This window comes from Cynara cardunculus (assembly GCF_001531365.2).
Source record: "Cynara cardunculus var. scolymus isolate 2C chromosome LG 9, CcrdV1, whole genome shotgun sequence".
NCBI classification, from domain to species: domain Eukaryota; kingdom Viridiplantae; phylum Streptophyta; class Magnoliopsida; order Asterales; family Asteraceae; genus Cynara; species Cynara cardunculus.
The window spans coordinates 12,499,522-12,516,878 of record NC_037536.1 but is presented as its reverse complement, the minus strand read 5'-3'; the positions used below and the strand labels follow the sequence as shown (position 1 = coordinate 12,516,878).

The following is a 17,357-nucleotide window of genomic DNA, read 5'->3' as shown; positions in this document are numbered from 1 at the left end:
TTACATTGTTTAACACAACCCGATCAACCCGAACGGGTTGGGTTGGGTTGGGTTGGGTTGAACTTTTGTTTGGGTTGGATTGGGTTGGGTTGAAAATTTTCAAACCGTCAACATTGGGTTGGGTTGTTAAAACGGCTCCAAACCGATCAACCCGGGCCGTGAGCACCCCTATTCCCCATGGCCTCCCATTGACTTATTTTGTAATAAATGTTTGTGAATTAATATCTGATTCGTTGTTTTTATGGTGTTTTGTATGATTAGGACGTAACAAGTTGTTCTTACAAAATGTTTGATGATTTTATATATCATATAATAGTTATAAATGATAAATATCAAATAATGTTTAAATAATTAAATTTTATGCGATTTTCATATATATGCATATATATAATAGCACCAAATTTGAATGAAAGTTTTGATATGGTTGATGTTAGTTCGAAAAAACTTGGTTTGTATTAAGGAAACCTATATGTTATTCGGCTTACACTACAACAAAATGGGGTTTATAGGACACTCTTTATTTCTAAGCGTCCTAATAGACCTCTTTATAAGACATAATTTATAGGACCAAAAAAATAAAGCGTCCAATTTAAAGGCGTTGTAATAAGTTTATATGACGTTTTTTAACGTCGTAATAAATTTTTTAGGACACTTTTAATATAAAGCATCTCATTAGCAACTTTATAAGACACTATTTGAAAATTTGTCCTATGAAAACAAATGTCCTATAAAAAAATGAGTTTATAGAACACTTTATCAAAAGTGTCCTATAAAGTTGTTAATGCGACACTTTGTATTAAAATGTCCTGAAAACTTGTTAAGACGCCCAAAAGAGTCATATAAACTTCTTACAACACCTTTAGATAGGATACTTTATTTTTTGGTTCTATAAATTAAGTCATATAAAGCAGTCTATTGGGACACTTAGAGATTGGGGGTGTCCTATAAACTCAATTTTGTTGTAGTGTTAGAAGGTCCTTTTGAACTAGCGGAAGCGGCATAGAGGTTGTTGTAAGGACAATGGTGGATACGACAGCGATCGAATAAGGTGGTGGTGGTTGAAGTAGATGCAGTGATGACCGATATGGTGGTGGAACTGGATGGGGTGATTGTGGCGAAGACAGAGAGGGGCGGCAGCATTGGTGGAGATAAGAGGCAGTGGTTGTGGTAGAGGTGATTGTCGTTGGTGCTGATGGTGGCGATGGCAGCAATAAACATTGGTCACTATTAAAACAAATATCATATTAAGGGGGCGGTATTGTTGACGTCAGGGCAGTAGCAACCATCAAACCAAATACCAAATGAGGGTGATATCAAATGGGAATAGATTGGTAATATATTAGTTCTATCACATCCATATCCCATCTTGTTCTGTTTATTTTAATAGAACCCATCCGGTCCTGGTGATTAACACGAAATAACATTTTAGGTTCTTGAATTGAAATAATTATGATCCCTCTAGTATGCACTTTATAACGCTTCCAGTCCTTTACGCTAACTCCGTTAAACAAACTATTTTAACTCAGAGGTACATTTTAAATTTTCCTCACTGCCTCTTATGGTTTATATTCGTTATATGTGAGATGTTAGTTTTATCTCATGGGAAAGTGACTAAATGTTTAAAAAAAAACCTCCACCGCCTTATGCTTTGTTTAAATGAGTTTATTATGAGATATTTATGTTATCTCATTAATTTTGGTGGAGAAAAAGAAAATGGAGCTTTTCCCTGTGTGTATGTGTTTTGAGCCGAAGCAAAACAGAACCAAAAAGGGATGAATTGAAGCTGATTTATGTGATTCTTGCTTGAATATGTGCTACTGATATCTGCTTCTTTGTGAATCCAAGTGAGTTTTACTTTGAAAACATCTTTTAATGTGTTTTTGGGTGAATAAACCGTAAGGTTTCATACGTGAGTTTAACTTGTGTAAAACTTTCCTTATTTGGAAACTAGATATAAGAACCTTATGGTTCTTTATATGAGATTTTGAAATAAAACATTTGTTGAGGCCATTACTGGCAAAAAGGTGGATTTTTATCATATGATTATATCATGTGTCGAAATAAGGATGGCATATCAAGGAACTGGGTAAATTTAAAATAAGGGTGGCATAATCAGGAGTTGGATAAATTTGTAATAAGAGTGGCATAATCAGGAGCTGGATATATTAGGATAAGGATGGCATAATCAGGAGCTAGATATATCAGGATAAGGGTGGCATAATCAATTTCTGGAAATGATGATCTTTTGATCATGGGTTATTGTTATTGCATCTATATGATGCGCTGAGATTGATTTTATCGCATGTGTAATGAGTTATAAAATATGGGTTTTTGGATCATATGTTAATTTGTTATCGCATCCTTGTGATGTGATGACCTTCATTTATCGCATCTGTGTGATGCGAGGACTTGGGGTTGTTGCATCCTATTGATGTGATAACTTATGGTTTTGATAAAGTAAGCAATTGCTAAAGAACCAGAGGGACTCTGGTTGGTCTTCATGTTTAACCAGGGGGCCTCTCGTTGTATTTGAAATCCAAATTTTTTTCAAGTGTTTAAACATTATTCTTGACCCAGAGACTTTGGATAGACAAACCAGATGGTTGACCAGAGGGCCTCTGGCTGGCCGTGCTTTTGGGATTGGTCGTGCTTTTGGGATTGGTAGTGCTTTTTGGGTTGGCCTTGCTTTTGGGTTGGTCTGGCTTTTAAATGGCTTTACTTTTGGTTATTCATTTGAACCTTGGAACACTTGAATGATGAGCCATAGAACCTTCATACAGACGGCTAAGTAAGGGACCCAGAGGCTTTGTATGTACTATGCAGAGGTTCTGTGTTTGGGAGTTGAGCTCTATATCCGAGTACTTGGCTATTTGCGCACAAGACTTCAGTCTTTATACCCTCTGTGTCCGAGAGCTGTGTCCGAGCTTGTATTTGAGTTTTGTCTCCGACCTCTGTATCCAAGTTCTTGGTTCCAGGAAACTTTATGACTAAGTCCTCTTGGACTAAATCATCTTCAGAGTTTGTCTTTATATTTGACACTTAGAGCGCTGAAGTCTTTCTTTCATAGCATAGTTGAACCAGAAGGGCTCTCGTTGGTCTTGTCTCTGGGCTTTGATGCGATGAAGTGTGTTGTGATCACACCAGTGTGTTGCAATGTGATGGGTTCTCACACTAGTGTGTTGCGAGAAAATGAGATTGTCTCACCCAAGGTGTTATGAGGAAATTATGGTTTGTGTTATACGAAGCATTAAGTTCATGTGTTATGCGATAAATAGGTATTTTGTGGTTTGAATTCAAAACAGTATATATTTGTTATTTATTACAAATATGAGTTTTATAAAAGGTTTTGGTGATATTCACCCTGTAATTGCATAAAAAGGGATTTCTCACTAAACCCTAAGATCTAATCCTCATTTTGGATTTTTTTTTAAATGTGCATTCCAAGTCAAGCAACCAGTTGATAAAGAGAAAGGAAATTTATGAAGAAATATATGATTCTCTGCATATGGATTTTGGGATAATGTGATATTACATGTACCTACATGTTGTTTATAAGTACAAGTTTTGCATGGAGATTTTGTGTACAAATTTGGTATCTACTTTTATAATGTAGCTTTTGTATATCATTTGGGACCGAATGTGTATTTGTATTTCTTGATATATAACATGCATGATTATATGCAAATGCGGATCCTTTGGTGTTACACAGAAAGAAAAGAAAAATAAAAGAACACCAAAACACCATTCATTTAGTTGGAACATCAAGAACAACTATGAACATCAATAACATATTCATACAACTTCATTCAATAAATATATGATCCAAAACTATGTAAAATCAAAACCCTAAATCCATTAAATCAAAACTTTAAATGAAGCTTGAATCCCAAAAATCAAAATCCATAAAACTCTAAATCAAAACCCTTTCATGGTCTATTGGTCTTCATCATGACCCCCAATGCCAACAAAAACAAGAGGAACCAAACAGTGAATGAAGGAGACATCCAACCCCCAATAACCCATTTTCCATCCTCAAATCCATCCTCTCCATTAAAACCCTTCTTTTCCTTGCCATTTTCTTCAAGATTTTCCTCCTTTTCAGCTAATCCCATATGAGAAAGTATATGAGGAAAAACCTTCTTACTAGATTCTCCTCCGATCAACAGATCAGAGTGCCCGAATCCCTCCACAACCACCCTCTCGTGTCGAAAACTAGGATGGTGCAGCTTCATGTACTTGTTAGCAAGAAAAGAAGTTTTGGGGGTCACAAGAAGAGTCCTTCCACCTGATATATAAAGCGTTGGAAGAGCCATTCTCTCGGGATGAATCAGATAGGAGCTGTTTCCTTTGCTGTCAACTATAAACCCTTCGTTGCAGATCTTTCTGAGGTGTGGAAAAGCAGCCATGGGGAGTCGTGGAAGGCTTTTCTTGTTCATCCAGTGGTGAAGAGTTGATGTTATGTTATTGTGCCAAAATGTGTTACCAAATATGCCAGAAAAGACTTCACATTCGTCGCAAGTGCATCTCTCGTAGCGTGGCATGAAACGGGCTATAGATTTTAGCAGTTTTTGATTTGGGTTAGCTTTTGTTGTTTCGAGTATGGGGAGGATGCTGTTTTTTCCTAATATCATCATTGTTATCTGCAGGTTTTAGGATCAACCAGTTGCATTTCTTACTACATTTAGAAACTTATATTTAGTTCTCAAATTTGAAAGAAAGGAAAGGGAGGGAAAATATTGGAAAGGAAATGAAGTTTTTTAATTATGTTGGGAAAGGAAAGGAAAGATGTCACTAAATGTACCATTTATATTGGTTTTTCTCACTTTTCCTTATGAGGGTATATTTGTCATAAAAGATCACATACTCCTTTCAGATTTTCTTTCCCTCCCTTTGTTCCCACATTTGAGAGGAACATCAAATGATAATTTCCCTCTTGTTCCTTCCCTCCTAACTCTTCCCTTTCTTTTCCTCAAAAGGGGTTTCGAGAACAGAGTGTTAAAACAGGTGCAAAAGATAAAGATGGTGCATGTATTTACCGGGATGAGAGGAAGCCACATCTTGAATCTTGAGGAAGGTGTGAGTTTGAAGAACATGGATGAATTAGTGCAAGAGAGCGAAGCAATTCTAGTCGCAGACACATGACCTCCCATGATAGCTATGTGAATGGCTAGGCCTCCAACACAGTGTGCAACCACATGAATCTTCATGGACTTCGAATTCAACTCCAAGATTTTATCAATGGCTGAAGAAGAAGAAAGAATAATCAACACTACAACAAAATCGGATGCCAAATATGCCTAAATGTCTTAATTGTTTTATCGCACTAAAGTTTATGGGACCAAACAATTATGTGTTCTATGTAGAGGTGTTATAATAAGTTGATAAGACGTATTTGGGAACCCTAACAAGTTTTCACAACACTTTTGAAATAAAGTGTTATATTAGCTTTTTTTTTAAACACTTGTTTTAAAAGACATTTTTTTCAAACGAAGTCATATAACAAGACTAACAGGACGTTTTATCTCATTATTGTCATAAGAACTTGTTATCACGTCCAAAAGTATCCTATAACCTTAGAGTAACATGTTTACATAGGACACACCATTGTTCTAAAGTATCCTATAACCTTAGCAAATGACGTGTTTCTTTAATTACCTGCAGGAACATCGAATCTGCCAATGTCTTCGATAGTGAAGGAGTTTGAAGAATTAAGAGGGTGTAACCTTGGTTGGAGAAGCCATGTTTCATGCCCTTTGTCTAGTAGAGTTCTAACCAAATCAGTTGGCTCGGTAGGAAGCCGATAGCTCTCAGTGGAATACCCGTTAATAAGTAGTACTGGATATGGACTTTTCTCCCCTTCGAACCTCCAAGAATCAGCTTTTTTGATCTTCCATTGTCTGCAACCAATAGCAAACCCATCCTCTGCATAAACCAAGAAAACTCATCAAGATTTCTCAGATTTCAAGTATTTGAGATGTGACGATATGCAGAACCCCCAGATTACTCTCCAAAAGAGCTTTTGAGGAGACAAGGAAGGTTCCAACATACATTGAGAGGAAATGGTCCAAGTCTAGCCAATGTGGACTCCAACACGCACCCTTCCAACGGAGGCTAGATGGGCATAGATTTTCCCAAGAGCGTCGTGAGGGGCTAGATGGGTATAGACTGCCCAGAGTGTCAAGTCCCTAGAGCGGTAGACCTTGACTCCAATACCAAAAGAGCCCTTGAGGAGGTTTAGGATGTTCCAACGTATATTGAGAAGAAATGGTCAAAGTATGGCTAATGTGGGACTCCAACCAAGAAATTAATCCTTCTGGCAACATACCTGTTCTTATCTCATGGAGTGTACTGCAAGGATAAGACCTATTCAGGAGTTCTGGTGGAGCGAAACCCATGTAGTTCCCTCTTGGTTTCTGCAGGATATATGTTCTAAAGAGAGATTGCAGTAAGAGCCACACAAACTTCATTCTGTTGTTTCCTTCCATGCTAATCAGGCTCCCCAGAAGCGCGATCGTAGATATATGAAGCTCTCCTTTTAAGTCTACCATTTCTTCACTTGGACTGTTCTTCTTTACTTTCTTGAATGTCACTTGCAGCGTTGTTGACTCTTTCCATCCATATAGTCCTAAAAGAAAAGGGTTCATTACCTTCTTCCCTTCAAGAATATATCTGCATCAAATGTAGCTTTGTAAAGCTTAAATTGGTGTCCAATGAAAAGACAGGAAGCTTATGTGAATAAGCCACTACAACAAAATCGGCTTTGTACGACACAAAAAATGTCTAAATCTCCTAATAGACTGCTTTATATGACATGAAGGTTATAGGACCAAACGGTTGACGTCCTATATAAATGTGTTAGAATAAGTTGATGGAATGCTTTTAGGCATCCTAGCAAGTTTTAGGACAATTTTGAAATAAGGTGTCCTAATAGCCTTTTTTTATGACATTATTTGATAAATGCCTTATAAAAACAAGTGTTTTATAAAAAGAACACTTCTCAAAAGTGTCATATAAAAAATTAAATAGGTCAAAAAATGTCCTAAAAACTTGTTAGGATGCCCAAATACTTTTGAACATCCTATCGTAACGCCTTTACATAGGAAAGTAGGAAACATGACTATTTGGTCCTATAGAACAGTCTATTAAGACATTTCGACATGTAATCGTATAAAGCCGATTTTGTTGTAGTGAGCAATCACATCAGTTTCTCATTTAGACAGCAACGTAAAATATAGATTTTTCTTTGAGTGTTGCCAAATGGTCTCCAAGATTAAACCTTGAACCAGAAGAAGCTGTGAGAAGGAGGTGATAATGCATGAACTGTGCATAAGGAGTTCTGATGTCCACTTCACATAAGTCCACTTCTCCGTCAATTATATGTAATCTGTCCCTCTCTACAGCATTGAACTCGAGGTATCCACCGACTATTCCTCTCAAAAGAGGGTGAGATTTTCCAACAATCAAACTTTTTTGATCAAAATCCTTCGATGTTTTGGTGTTCATTTTCAATTTGAGATGGGCAACACAAGGCATACCGCCAATATGCCCTCTCATAACTTCTTTAAACCGAACATCACATCTTGATCTCCCCTCTAGCTTCCAAGACCCTATTGAACCAGGCTTTTTATCATCTTTTTCATCAATGGAACATTTTCCTTCTAAACCCATGTAAGAATTGATATCTTGAACGAGGCCCCTACTTACATGCTCAGAGGCAGTGGCAACAGTTAGACAAGGGTTTACCCCTATAGAGCAAGGGATTAAAGAGGCATCACAAACATAAAGTCCCGAGTGAATTGAAGAAGGAGACTTGGTGTCGAAAACCTGACCATTTGAATTACAAACTCCAACGAAATGATCAGAAGCAGCATTGCAGCCACCTAGAAGATGAACAGAAGTGCTTCTATATCTCGACATGAACAGTATCCCTCCTAATTTATTGGTTAATTTTTGGAAGGCGTTGATTTTGCATGGAAGCAAGGGATCGTTTGGTGGGGAGAAGCTAATTTTGTCAATGTTTTTTTCAAATGTGATTTTCCCGTCACTCTCATCATACCCCATTGCATTTAAGACCATTGCTTGGGTGCTCTTTATACCAAAACTATGCTTCAGCTTATCTATAAGGCCATGCAAAAACCAGAAGCCGGTTGGCCAACCATAAGTTGAAACCCCTTTAAAGATCAAGTATGGATAAGCTGTTGGTAACACCGTGCTCTGATCCAAAACCAGAGTAATTGTTATGGTGGAACAATTTTTACATTCGACACTACAACAAAATCAGATTTATAGGACGCAAAAAATGACTAAATGTCCTGATAGACTGCTCTACAAGACCTTAGTTTATAGGACCAAAGAATTGTGTGTGCTATGTAAAAGGGTTACAATAAGATGGTCGGACATATTTGGGCATCCTAGTAAGTTTTTTAAGACACTTTTGAAATAGAGTGTTTTATTAGTTTTTTGTAGGACATTTTTAACACATCTTTTTATAGGATTCTTGTTTTTGCAAGACACTTTCTCAAAAAATGACATATAAAAAGATTAATATAATGATTTTATTCAAAATTGTCCTAAAAAACTTGTAAGGACGCCCAAATGCGTCTTATCAACTTATTAGAACACATTTACATGAGATGCACAATCGTTTTGTCCTATAAACTTAAGTTGTATAAAACAATCTATTTGGACATTTAGGAATTTTAGGTGTCTTATAAAGCCGATTTTGTTGTAGTGGAAGAATAATTGGATGCTTGAAAATACACCCAAAAAAAAAGATTAAAACCTGAATTGTGAACCCCAATGAAGAAGTGTATGACGAAGAAATAGCGGGCCCAGGCCGTTCTTGAAACGGTATGTTGGAAAAATGCTTTTTGCCTAAGCCATAAGCACCTAGTGGTGTTGTACAGCCAGCAAGATAAGCAGCATTGTTGCCATTACAGCTGAATCCTTCACCAAGGCTGCCTGAGAGTTTCAATCCTCTGGTTTGTGACCGGAATAGTATATCAGCAGTACCAAACACTCCACCTACAAAATACCCAAAAAACAAACATTTCAGCATCATGACAAGATCCATGAAAATATCTCAATTGTTAGCAGTTTCCCATACCTGATAGAATAACAAAATCAGAAGTTAGATAATCAGTCTCATTGAGAAATACAAGCCACCTACGTGCTCTTTTCCTGTGTATATTTGTGTTATTTGGGTTTTTTACCACATACTGGACTTGACAATCTGTTTTGATAGTACATCCTGCCTGCATCATAAGAAATTTAAGCGGACACTTAGCAACTACTGACTGCTGATTTTTCTTATGTCAGCAGCCTAAGCAGTTGAAGAGAAAAATCAGTCATTCATGTGTTAAAGACCAAGGTTCAAAAAGGTGTGAGGTGAGGCGTGGTGTGGCGGTGAGGTCAAGCCTCAAGCATTCAGAGCCACGGGGAGGCCATGCCGTTCTTCAAAGTGTGACTTGTGACGACTCTGTATATCATATGCACACACACACACATGTTTTCTACTGTTACTCGAGGAATCGATGATATTGAACAATAAAATTCATATAAGAAGACCAAAATAATATATTTATATCATATGCATATATATACATAAAGAGCTTAGAAAAGGGTGGGGATCAAGTGAGAATAAATCTTTTGGTGAGAATGGCGAGAACACGGACCTTCATCTACCTTCATCCACCTGCATTCACAAGCCTTCATCTACCTTCGTTTACCTTCATTTACCTAATTCTATCACCATTACTGAAACTTCAACAAATTCATGCATGTGAAGGTGATTGAAGTATGTAAAAGTTTGTGAAAGGGAAGATGAAGGTAGATGAAGATAGATGAAGGTCAGTGTTTTTTAGCCGTTAGATCAAAAAAACAACTCATCCAAATGCTTTTGAAGCATTCTCACCTTCTAACGAAAAGGGGTTGTTCTCAATGATCCCAGCAAAAAAGGTTATATTAAGAACACATAACAAAAAAATTGCTCTATCAATGGTTCCATATACCTCTAATCTAAGACCATATACAAGTAGGTTTTCTATTAAAAAGTAAAACGTAACACACTAAAAAGGTGAAAAAAATAGAGAGTAAAAATATCAAATAACGTCTTACAAAAACGTGCATTTGGCCATGGCGTGCTACGGGGATTAACATGGTGTCAGGGATGAGACTTGCGCCACAGCGCGCCATTTAGAACACTGGTTAGGACACATGAGTATGCGATCCCCATAGTGGTGTCGTGTTGCCTGTATTGGTCTCTCTCCAGATGCTTATAATACAAAAGTATAACGTACCTCAACAGCTGAGAACAAATAATTCTTGTCAGTAGAGTTTTTGGCATTGTAAGGACAACCCGCAAGACAATTTCCACAAGCCATGCAGCTTCCCACTTCTTTGGGTTTTTTCAGATGGGCTGCCTGTTCTTCTACATCAAAATTTATACTTAGCTTTAAAGAGCTGGTTTCATTGAACTCATCACCAACCAATTTCTCCATAATTTTAGCATTAGAAAATTTCACTGGAACACTTTGTATGTTAAGCATGGATGATGCAGAGGCTTCGCATGCCTTCCAATCTGACTCCCATTCTCTGGGCCATTTCGGGTTCCTTCTTGCTCGAACAGGCGTTGGCAGCATTACACCAGCATTCACTAGCGAGCCACCACCAAGCCCACAAGCTGTCGCTGCTAAAGAATCATGTTCTGTATGTATCTGCAATTTGATCAAACTTTACAAGTTAGGTCTGTAACCACCATGACCATTTTGGCCTGCTAATAATGACAAAATTGACCCTTTACAATTGATATGCACGGCCAAATTAAGTGTAACATAGAGGTAGAATGACAAAGGAGGTGCCATGGATCAAGATGGGTGATGCTACATAACTAAAACATGGGTTCAACTATGTTACTAGAGGTAATGTATTTTGAAACCAAGGAAGTGTCTTTTTAACCAAAGGGTCATTGGCCAAGTGGTATTTGGGTTATATGTAAATACTAGCCTCCCTGGAGGTCAAAGGGTTCAAACCTCACCAAAGTCCACAGGCATGGAGTGTGTGTGAGTATTTGCCGTGTATAAATATTATATACTTCAAAAGTGTCATTTTTAATCCTCACAGATTCACAGTAAGAATTGGACCATTCTCTTGGATACATGGTGCAGGGAGAAAGAGAGACCTGAAACAATGCATCGTTGGGGCCTAAGCCAAACCCCGAGCTCTTGTTTTCGAATCTGACACTAGATAACATCCTCAAAGTATGAGTAGGAAAATCTTGAGCTTCCCATTTACGACCTTTCTCAAGCAAACAACACTTTATCCCCGCCATTGACAGGCGACAAGCGGCAACAGAGCCTCCATATCCAGACCCCACAACAATAGCATCATAACCGTCATCTGCCTCACCACCACCAAAATAACACTCCTTTATGCCATCTTTCTTCATTTTCCCAGATATAACTAGAATAGAACTACTGAACTAGATAAGATGTGCCCTGGGCAGTTGGCCATATATAAGTTCCTTTCAGACTGCAGGCCATCTAAAAGTGGTTAAATGGTGACAAGAATCTGAGCTAAGATTCATCGATTTCAAAGATTCATGGATTAAATTAAGCACCCTTTGGCATTGATGTATTAAATTTGGACAGAGAGATGTTCCTTGTTATCTGCTCCTCTACTTTTCAACCTAGACAAGGGTTCTGATTCTTTCTTTTGCGTTTACAGCTAATAGAGCTCATAAGTTTGTCTTAAAATGGCGTATGACCTTGTGTCAATATCACATAATACAATTTTAGGTCATCCTCTAAGGATTCTGTTTCATCGTTTTCTTGCAACTTTTAGGTAATTTTTACAAATTTTGATTTCATCGTTTTCTTGCAATTTTATCTAGTTTGCCCACTATTCGTCGCCTCTCAGTCGTGTGAGTGGAGGGCCCTTTGGAGGTTATCTACGAGGACTGATTTTGAACACATCGTAAACTCCAATGGTTACATTATCATAGATTTTTTAAGGTCAGAACAGAATACTCTATCTGCTTTCAGCCAAAAGACTACGGAGACAAAATTCGAATGCTAGTCCAACTACATCCTGTTCAGATAGTTCATTGTACCGTACAAGTTATTAAGGCTATTGGAACCCAAACAGTGCTCACCACAGATGAAATCGGTCTTTCATTTCTGATAAACATATGCATTGGTACTTACGTTTGGAAATCAAAACTAGGACTCTAATATCAGATAAGGATTGTGATTGACTGTAAAATACACACTGCCAGGTGAAATGGCTAACCTTAAAGAGCACAGATTCGAATTAAGAACATGATCAATCTGCAGGATGAGAGTTTCCAAATATACTCCAATTTCTTCATCATCGCCGTCCGGCGTAAATTCTCGGTTCACCGGCGATACAGCATCCATCATCTTCGTCGTCGTATGACGCTCTTAGTTGGGTATTTTTTTTCTTTTTTTAATAAATAGCAACCTACTTTCACAATTTTTTTTATTATAGCATTCTATTTTTGTTTTTCTTTATTATAAAAATATACTTTTAAATTATTTTTTATTAAGACATCGTACTTTAAAAAATATACCCATCATAGCAATAAGTAATCTGTTATCTTTTAAACCGGTTAACCCTAATCAATCCCATACAGTTTTCGGAATAGAAATGGAATATCCCCATAAACGTAATTGTTACTGTAATTGTCAAATTATTTCGTGGATTGGATTGGGTAGAGCGCGCCCCTGATAATTGCGTCGCCAAAAGCGAGAGAAACCCCATCCCTCTCTGGTCCATTTATATCATAATCATATCTTCCCCTCAATGAATATTCGGATTAGATTGACTTTTTTGCTTATGTGGCTTTAATGAGGTGATGTGGATGACACTATCATTTTGATGACTTACTTAGAATAAAAATAAAAACCTATTTCAAATTAGTATTAGTGATTTTCATTTTTCATTGTTATGATTAGAAAAACACTTAATTTTTTTACTTTTTTTTATTAAATTGTATGCAAATTAAATATTCTAGAATAAAAAATATTTCTTAAATAAATATGTTACATTATTTTTGAGATATATTTTGTTTGTAAAAAAAGTAACACTTCTTATTTTATGTTGTTAAAAAAATACATATCTTTTTCTAAAATGTTAACGAAATAAATTATGTTCTACAATTTTTTAATATTGTTATATTAATAAATAATTCAAAAAAAATCTAATTAATGTAATATATTTATATGTCAAATAAAAGTTTTTAACAAATATAATATATTTTTAAAAGATAATATTTTTGTGGTAAAAAATGAACAATTCTTATTTTCTTTTTTCAGAAAGCACATATTTTAAAAAAAAACATTAGCGAGATAAGTTGTCTTCTACTAATTTTATTAATATTGGTATATTAATGAATAATTTATAATTTTTTAATTCATTTAATATATTTATTAAATAACATGTAAAATATCTAAATATTAAAATTAAAAGTACATTATTTTAAAATAACTAGTAGATGGTATAATAAAATAATTTTGAAAGTACAATGTTGTAATAAAAAAGTAACATCACTATAGTACATGTGGACATCCTACGTGGACAATAAGGTAGCATGAAAACCTGGTATAATGGGTAAATTTAAATCAAAAGATTACCCAATGCTATAATGGGTAAATTTTTCAAAGTACAATGTTTTAATAAAAAATAGTTTTAAAGTACATTGTTGTAATAAGAAAAACTAGAAGTACAATGCTATAATAAAAAAATTTATGAAAGTAGATTATTATTTTGTGCATTTTACCCTTTCGTGAATCGTGATTGTTTGGATAAAACTTATATCGGTAATAAGGAGTTTTTGAAGAAGTTAAACATTTCTGACTTATAATAAGTTCATAAGTGTTTTTGTAGAAAAACACAAGTTGTTTCATTTGTAGAAAAACATAAGTTGTTTCAAATAAGCAATCTCAAACACCCCCTAAGACGAACCACCTGTTTTACGGATAACTCAAAGTAATCGCATTTGAACCTCTATCGCTATAAGAGAACCTCTATAGCAATAAGAAGATTTTTATTTTCCTCGAACCTGAAGTTCAAACCAATCCGGCACTCAGTTGCGTATCCTTGGAGTTCCGTCAACCGTTAGATTTTAACTTTTTAGAGTAAGGGGCCGTTTACCAAATACTTATCTGGTAAGTGCTTAACAGTAAAATTAGCACCATTATTTACTTATCAAATAAGATTTTAGTGTACCAAAACGACATCGCATGCAACAATTTATCCGGTAATCGTTTACCATGGTAAGAGTCGTCACTCTCACTTATCGGGTAAGACTCTTGGTTCTTGTCTCGTTCCGGTAAGATTGTTGGTCCTTACAATATTCATCTGGTTAGATAATGTGACTTGGTAAACGTTTACCCGAATAAGCATTTGGTAAATGACCCCTAAATTATATTTTTTGTCCTTGTGGTTTGTTAAAATTTACATCGCATTAAAGTAAAATTAGTTTCAGGACAAAATTTACCGTAAATTATAAATCATAAAAATGAAATCAGTAGTTTTTAACAAATCACGAAGACAAAGAAAACATAATTTACTCTATGTTTTATATTAACAAAATGATTTTGCAAAAATATTTAGAAAATGAAACGATATTCAGATAAATCATTTCCTAGAAAAGTTTTTTTTTTTACCACAAACACCTAAATTTTAAAATATTGGAATAATCGAAATGGATTTTACTTGAAAAATTACCTTTTTACCATTTCGTTTCATATTTCTTGGGATTTTTATTATCTTTTTAAATATAATTTTTGGAAAGTAATTTAACAGTATCATGTTAAGTAGATACAATGAATAGCAGCAAAGGTAGGACAGCACGATTCGTGATATTTATAACATGCTAGTTATCATTAGGGTGCTTGTGGGTTGGGTTGATTGGGTTGAAGACATTTGAACAAACCTAACTTAATGTTTGCGGTTTGAAAAATCTTAACTTATCCCAACTCAAACCAAAGTGCAACCCAACCCAACCAGTACGGGTTGGTCAGGTTAGTCGGGTTGATATTTTAGTACATTAAAATATCCTTCTAACCTAGAATATATATTAATTCTCAACTCATAATTTATTTTTCATCATCAACCATTTGATAGAACTTATACATATTTCTTACGTATATCACATTCAGTTAATTTTCTCAATTTACATATATATGTTCACCCTTACTGAACATATATACCAATGAGTTATATAAAGATGTAAATCGATTGAAAATATATGTATATGAATAGCATACATGATAGTGTAATTGTTTAAGAAACATATTAATAAAAATTCAACAATCATATTAAATCTAAAAAATAAAAGGATATCGGGTTCATAGTAACTCAATATCAACATAATACCTACGATTTGGCAATTTTACAACTTAATTAGACATCGGGTTGCTTCGGATTGAGTTATTTCGTGTTAGGTTGGGTTAATTGGGTTGGTCGGGTTTTTGAGCACCCCTAATTATCACCTAAGATCTGTCATTACGCTGTAATTATCAAATAGATTTCTTAAATTTCATATTAACTTTAGCAATTTTGTTGCTATTCCTTCCCATGCATTATAATGAAACAAGTTTCTTAATTGTCATATTAGCATTAAAAAAATTATATTTTAATTAAATAACAATAAAACTTCAATTAAATAATTTTTGTTATAATTAAATACCAAATTATTAACTTATTGATAAATAATAGTATGAGAACACAAAAATATAAAATTATGAGATTATTAAAAATTAAATTACCAAAAATAAACAATAAGACTGTTGATTATTGAGATTTAGGGGCCGTTTATCAAATACTTATGGGCCATTTACCCAATTGTTTATCCGGTAAGCGCTTAGTGATAGGAATTAACACTATAATTTATTTTGATACGTAAGATTTTAGTATATCAAAACATATCGAATGCAACAATTTAGTGGGTAAGCGTTTACCTGGGTAAGAGTTGTCATCCTCACTTACTGGGTAAGACTCAACATCATTCTAATCGCTCTTACCCGGTAAGATTCTTGACCATTCTCATGTTCATCCGATGAAAAAATTTATCTGGTAAGTACTTACCAAGTAAATGTTTAGTAAACGGCTTCTTACTCTGTAAGCGCTTACCGGCAAAATTAACACTATCATTTACTTATCGGGTAAGATTTTAGTTCATCAAAACGACATCGTATGCAACAATCTACCCAGTAAGCACTTACTGTGGTAAGAGTCGTTGCATTCACTTACCAGGTAAGATTCTTGGTTCTTACCATATTCATCCGGTAATGTAATATGATTTGGTAAGCACTTACCCAGGTAAACATTTGGTAAACGACCCCTTAATTACTAGTTAAATGATTATATTTTGTATTTGTTAATTAGCAAGTGCTAATTAAATAAAACATAATATCGACCTAATTGTAACTTAATCCATTCGGCCGTCCTCTATCTTTGCCGACCAATTCATAATGATTTGCTAAAAAAAACACAAATCAAAAAGACAAATAGCATAAAAAGATAGAATTAATGACAAAAACTTTGAACAAATAAATCATTGGAAATTACAAAAATCAAAATCAAAATTAAAAACAATGTCTAAAATCAACATCAGAATCATAAAACGAAATCAAAAAACTCAAAAATAATAAACCAGAAATTTGGAGACTAAGGGTTCGTTTACCAGTTTATCAAATATTTATCGGATAAACACTTATGGGTTGGAGTTATCACTCTTACTTACTTTATAAGAATTCGACCATCAAATTGATACAATATGACAATTAACATACATAATCATTATCAGAAAAAGAAAAAGAAAAATTAAAATACATTGTTGTTTTAAATAAATGGCAAACCATAAATCATTTAAAACAGATAAATAGTTGCATACAATAACGTTTTTGTTGACTAAAATCTTACCTAGTAAGTATGTGATAGTGTTAAATTTTACTAGTAAGCGCTTGCCGGGTAAGTGTTTGGTAAACAGCTCATTAGGTGCCGTTTACCAAACGCTTACCAAATCACTTTACTTTACGGGATGAATATGATAAGGACTAAAAATCTTACCCGGTAAGAACAAAGACAAGAATCTCAAGTCTTACCCAGTAAGTGAAGACGAGGACTCTTACCATGGTTAGGGATGGGAATGGACCCCGACCCGTCGGGTAACCCGGTCCACCCGCCCCGGTCGGGGACGGGGATTCCCCGAAAAATCGGGTCTTGGGGACGGGGACGGGGATCCCCGCTTGGCGCAAGCCGGGGACGGGGACGGGGACGGGTATAGCACTCCCCGCCCCGCCCCGTACCCGTTTTTTATATATATATTTTTT

General features: G+C 35.3%; 1 protein-coding gene across 1 annotated transcript; it reads right to left on the bottom strand.

Annotated features, from left to right (window-relative positions):
* Window positions 1–3,926: 3,926 nt before the first annotated feature.
* Window positions 3,927–12,419, bottom strand: LOC112517788. The gene is made up of 10 exons (XM_025125162.1): window positions 12,269–12,419; window positions 11,180–11,460; window positions 10,299–10,715; window positions 9,107–9,254; window positions 8,783–9,024; window positions 7,277–8,214; window positions 6,326–6,669; window positions 5,656–5,922; window positions 5,037–5,242; window positions 3,927–4,640 (listed from the first exon to the last, which is right to left on the bottom strand). The coding sequence occupies exons 1-10, from the start codon at window positions 12,417–12,419 to the stop codon at window positions 3,927–3,929; spliced, it is 3,708 nt and encodes a 1,235-aa protein (XP_024980930.1).
* Between the last annotated feature and the right edge of the window lie 4,938 nt (window positions 12,420–17,357).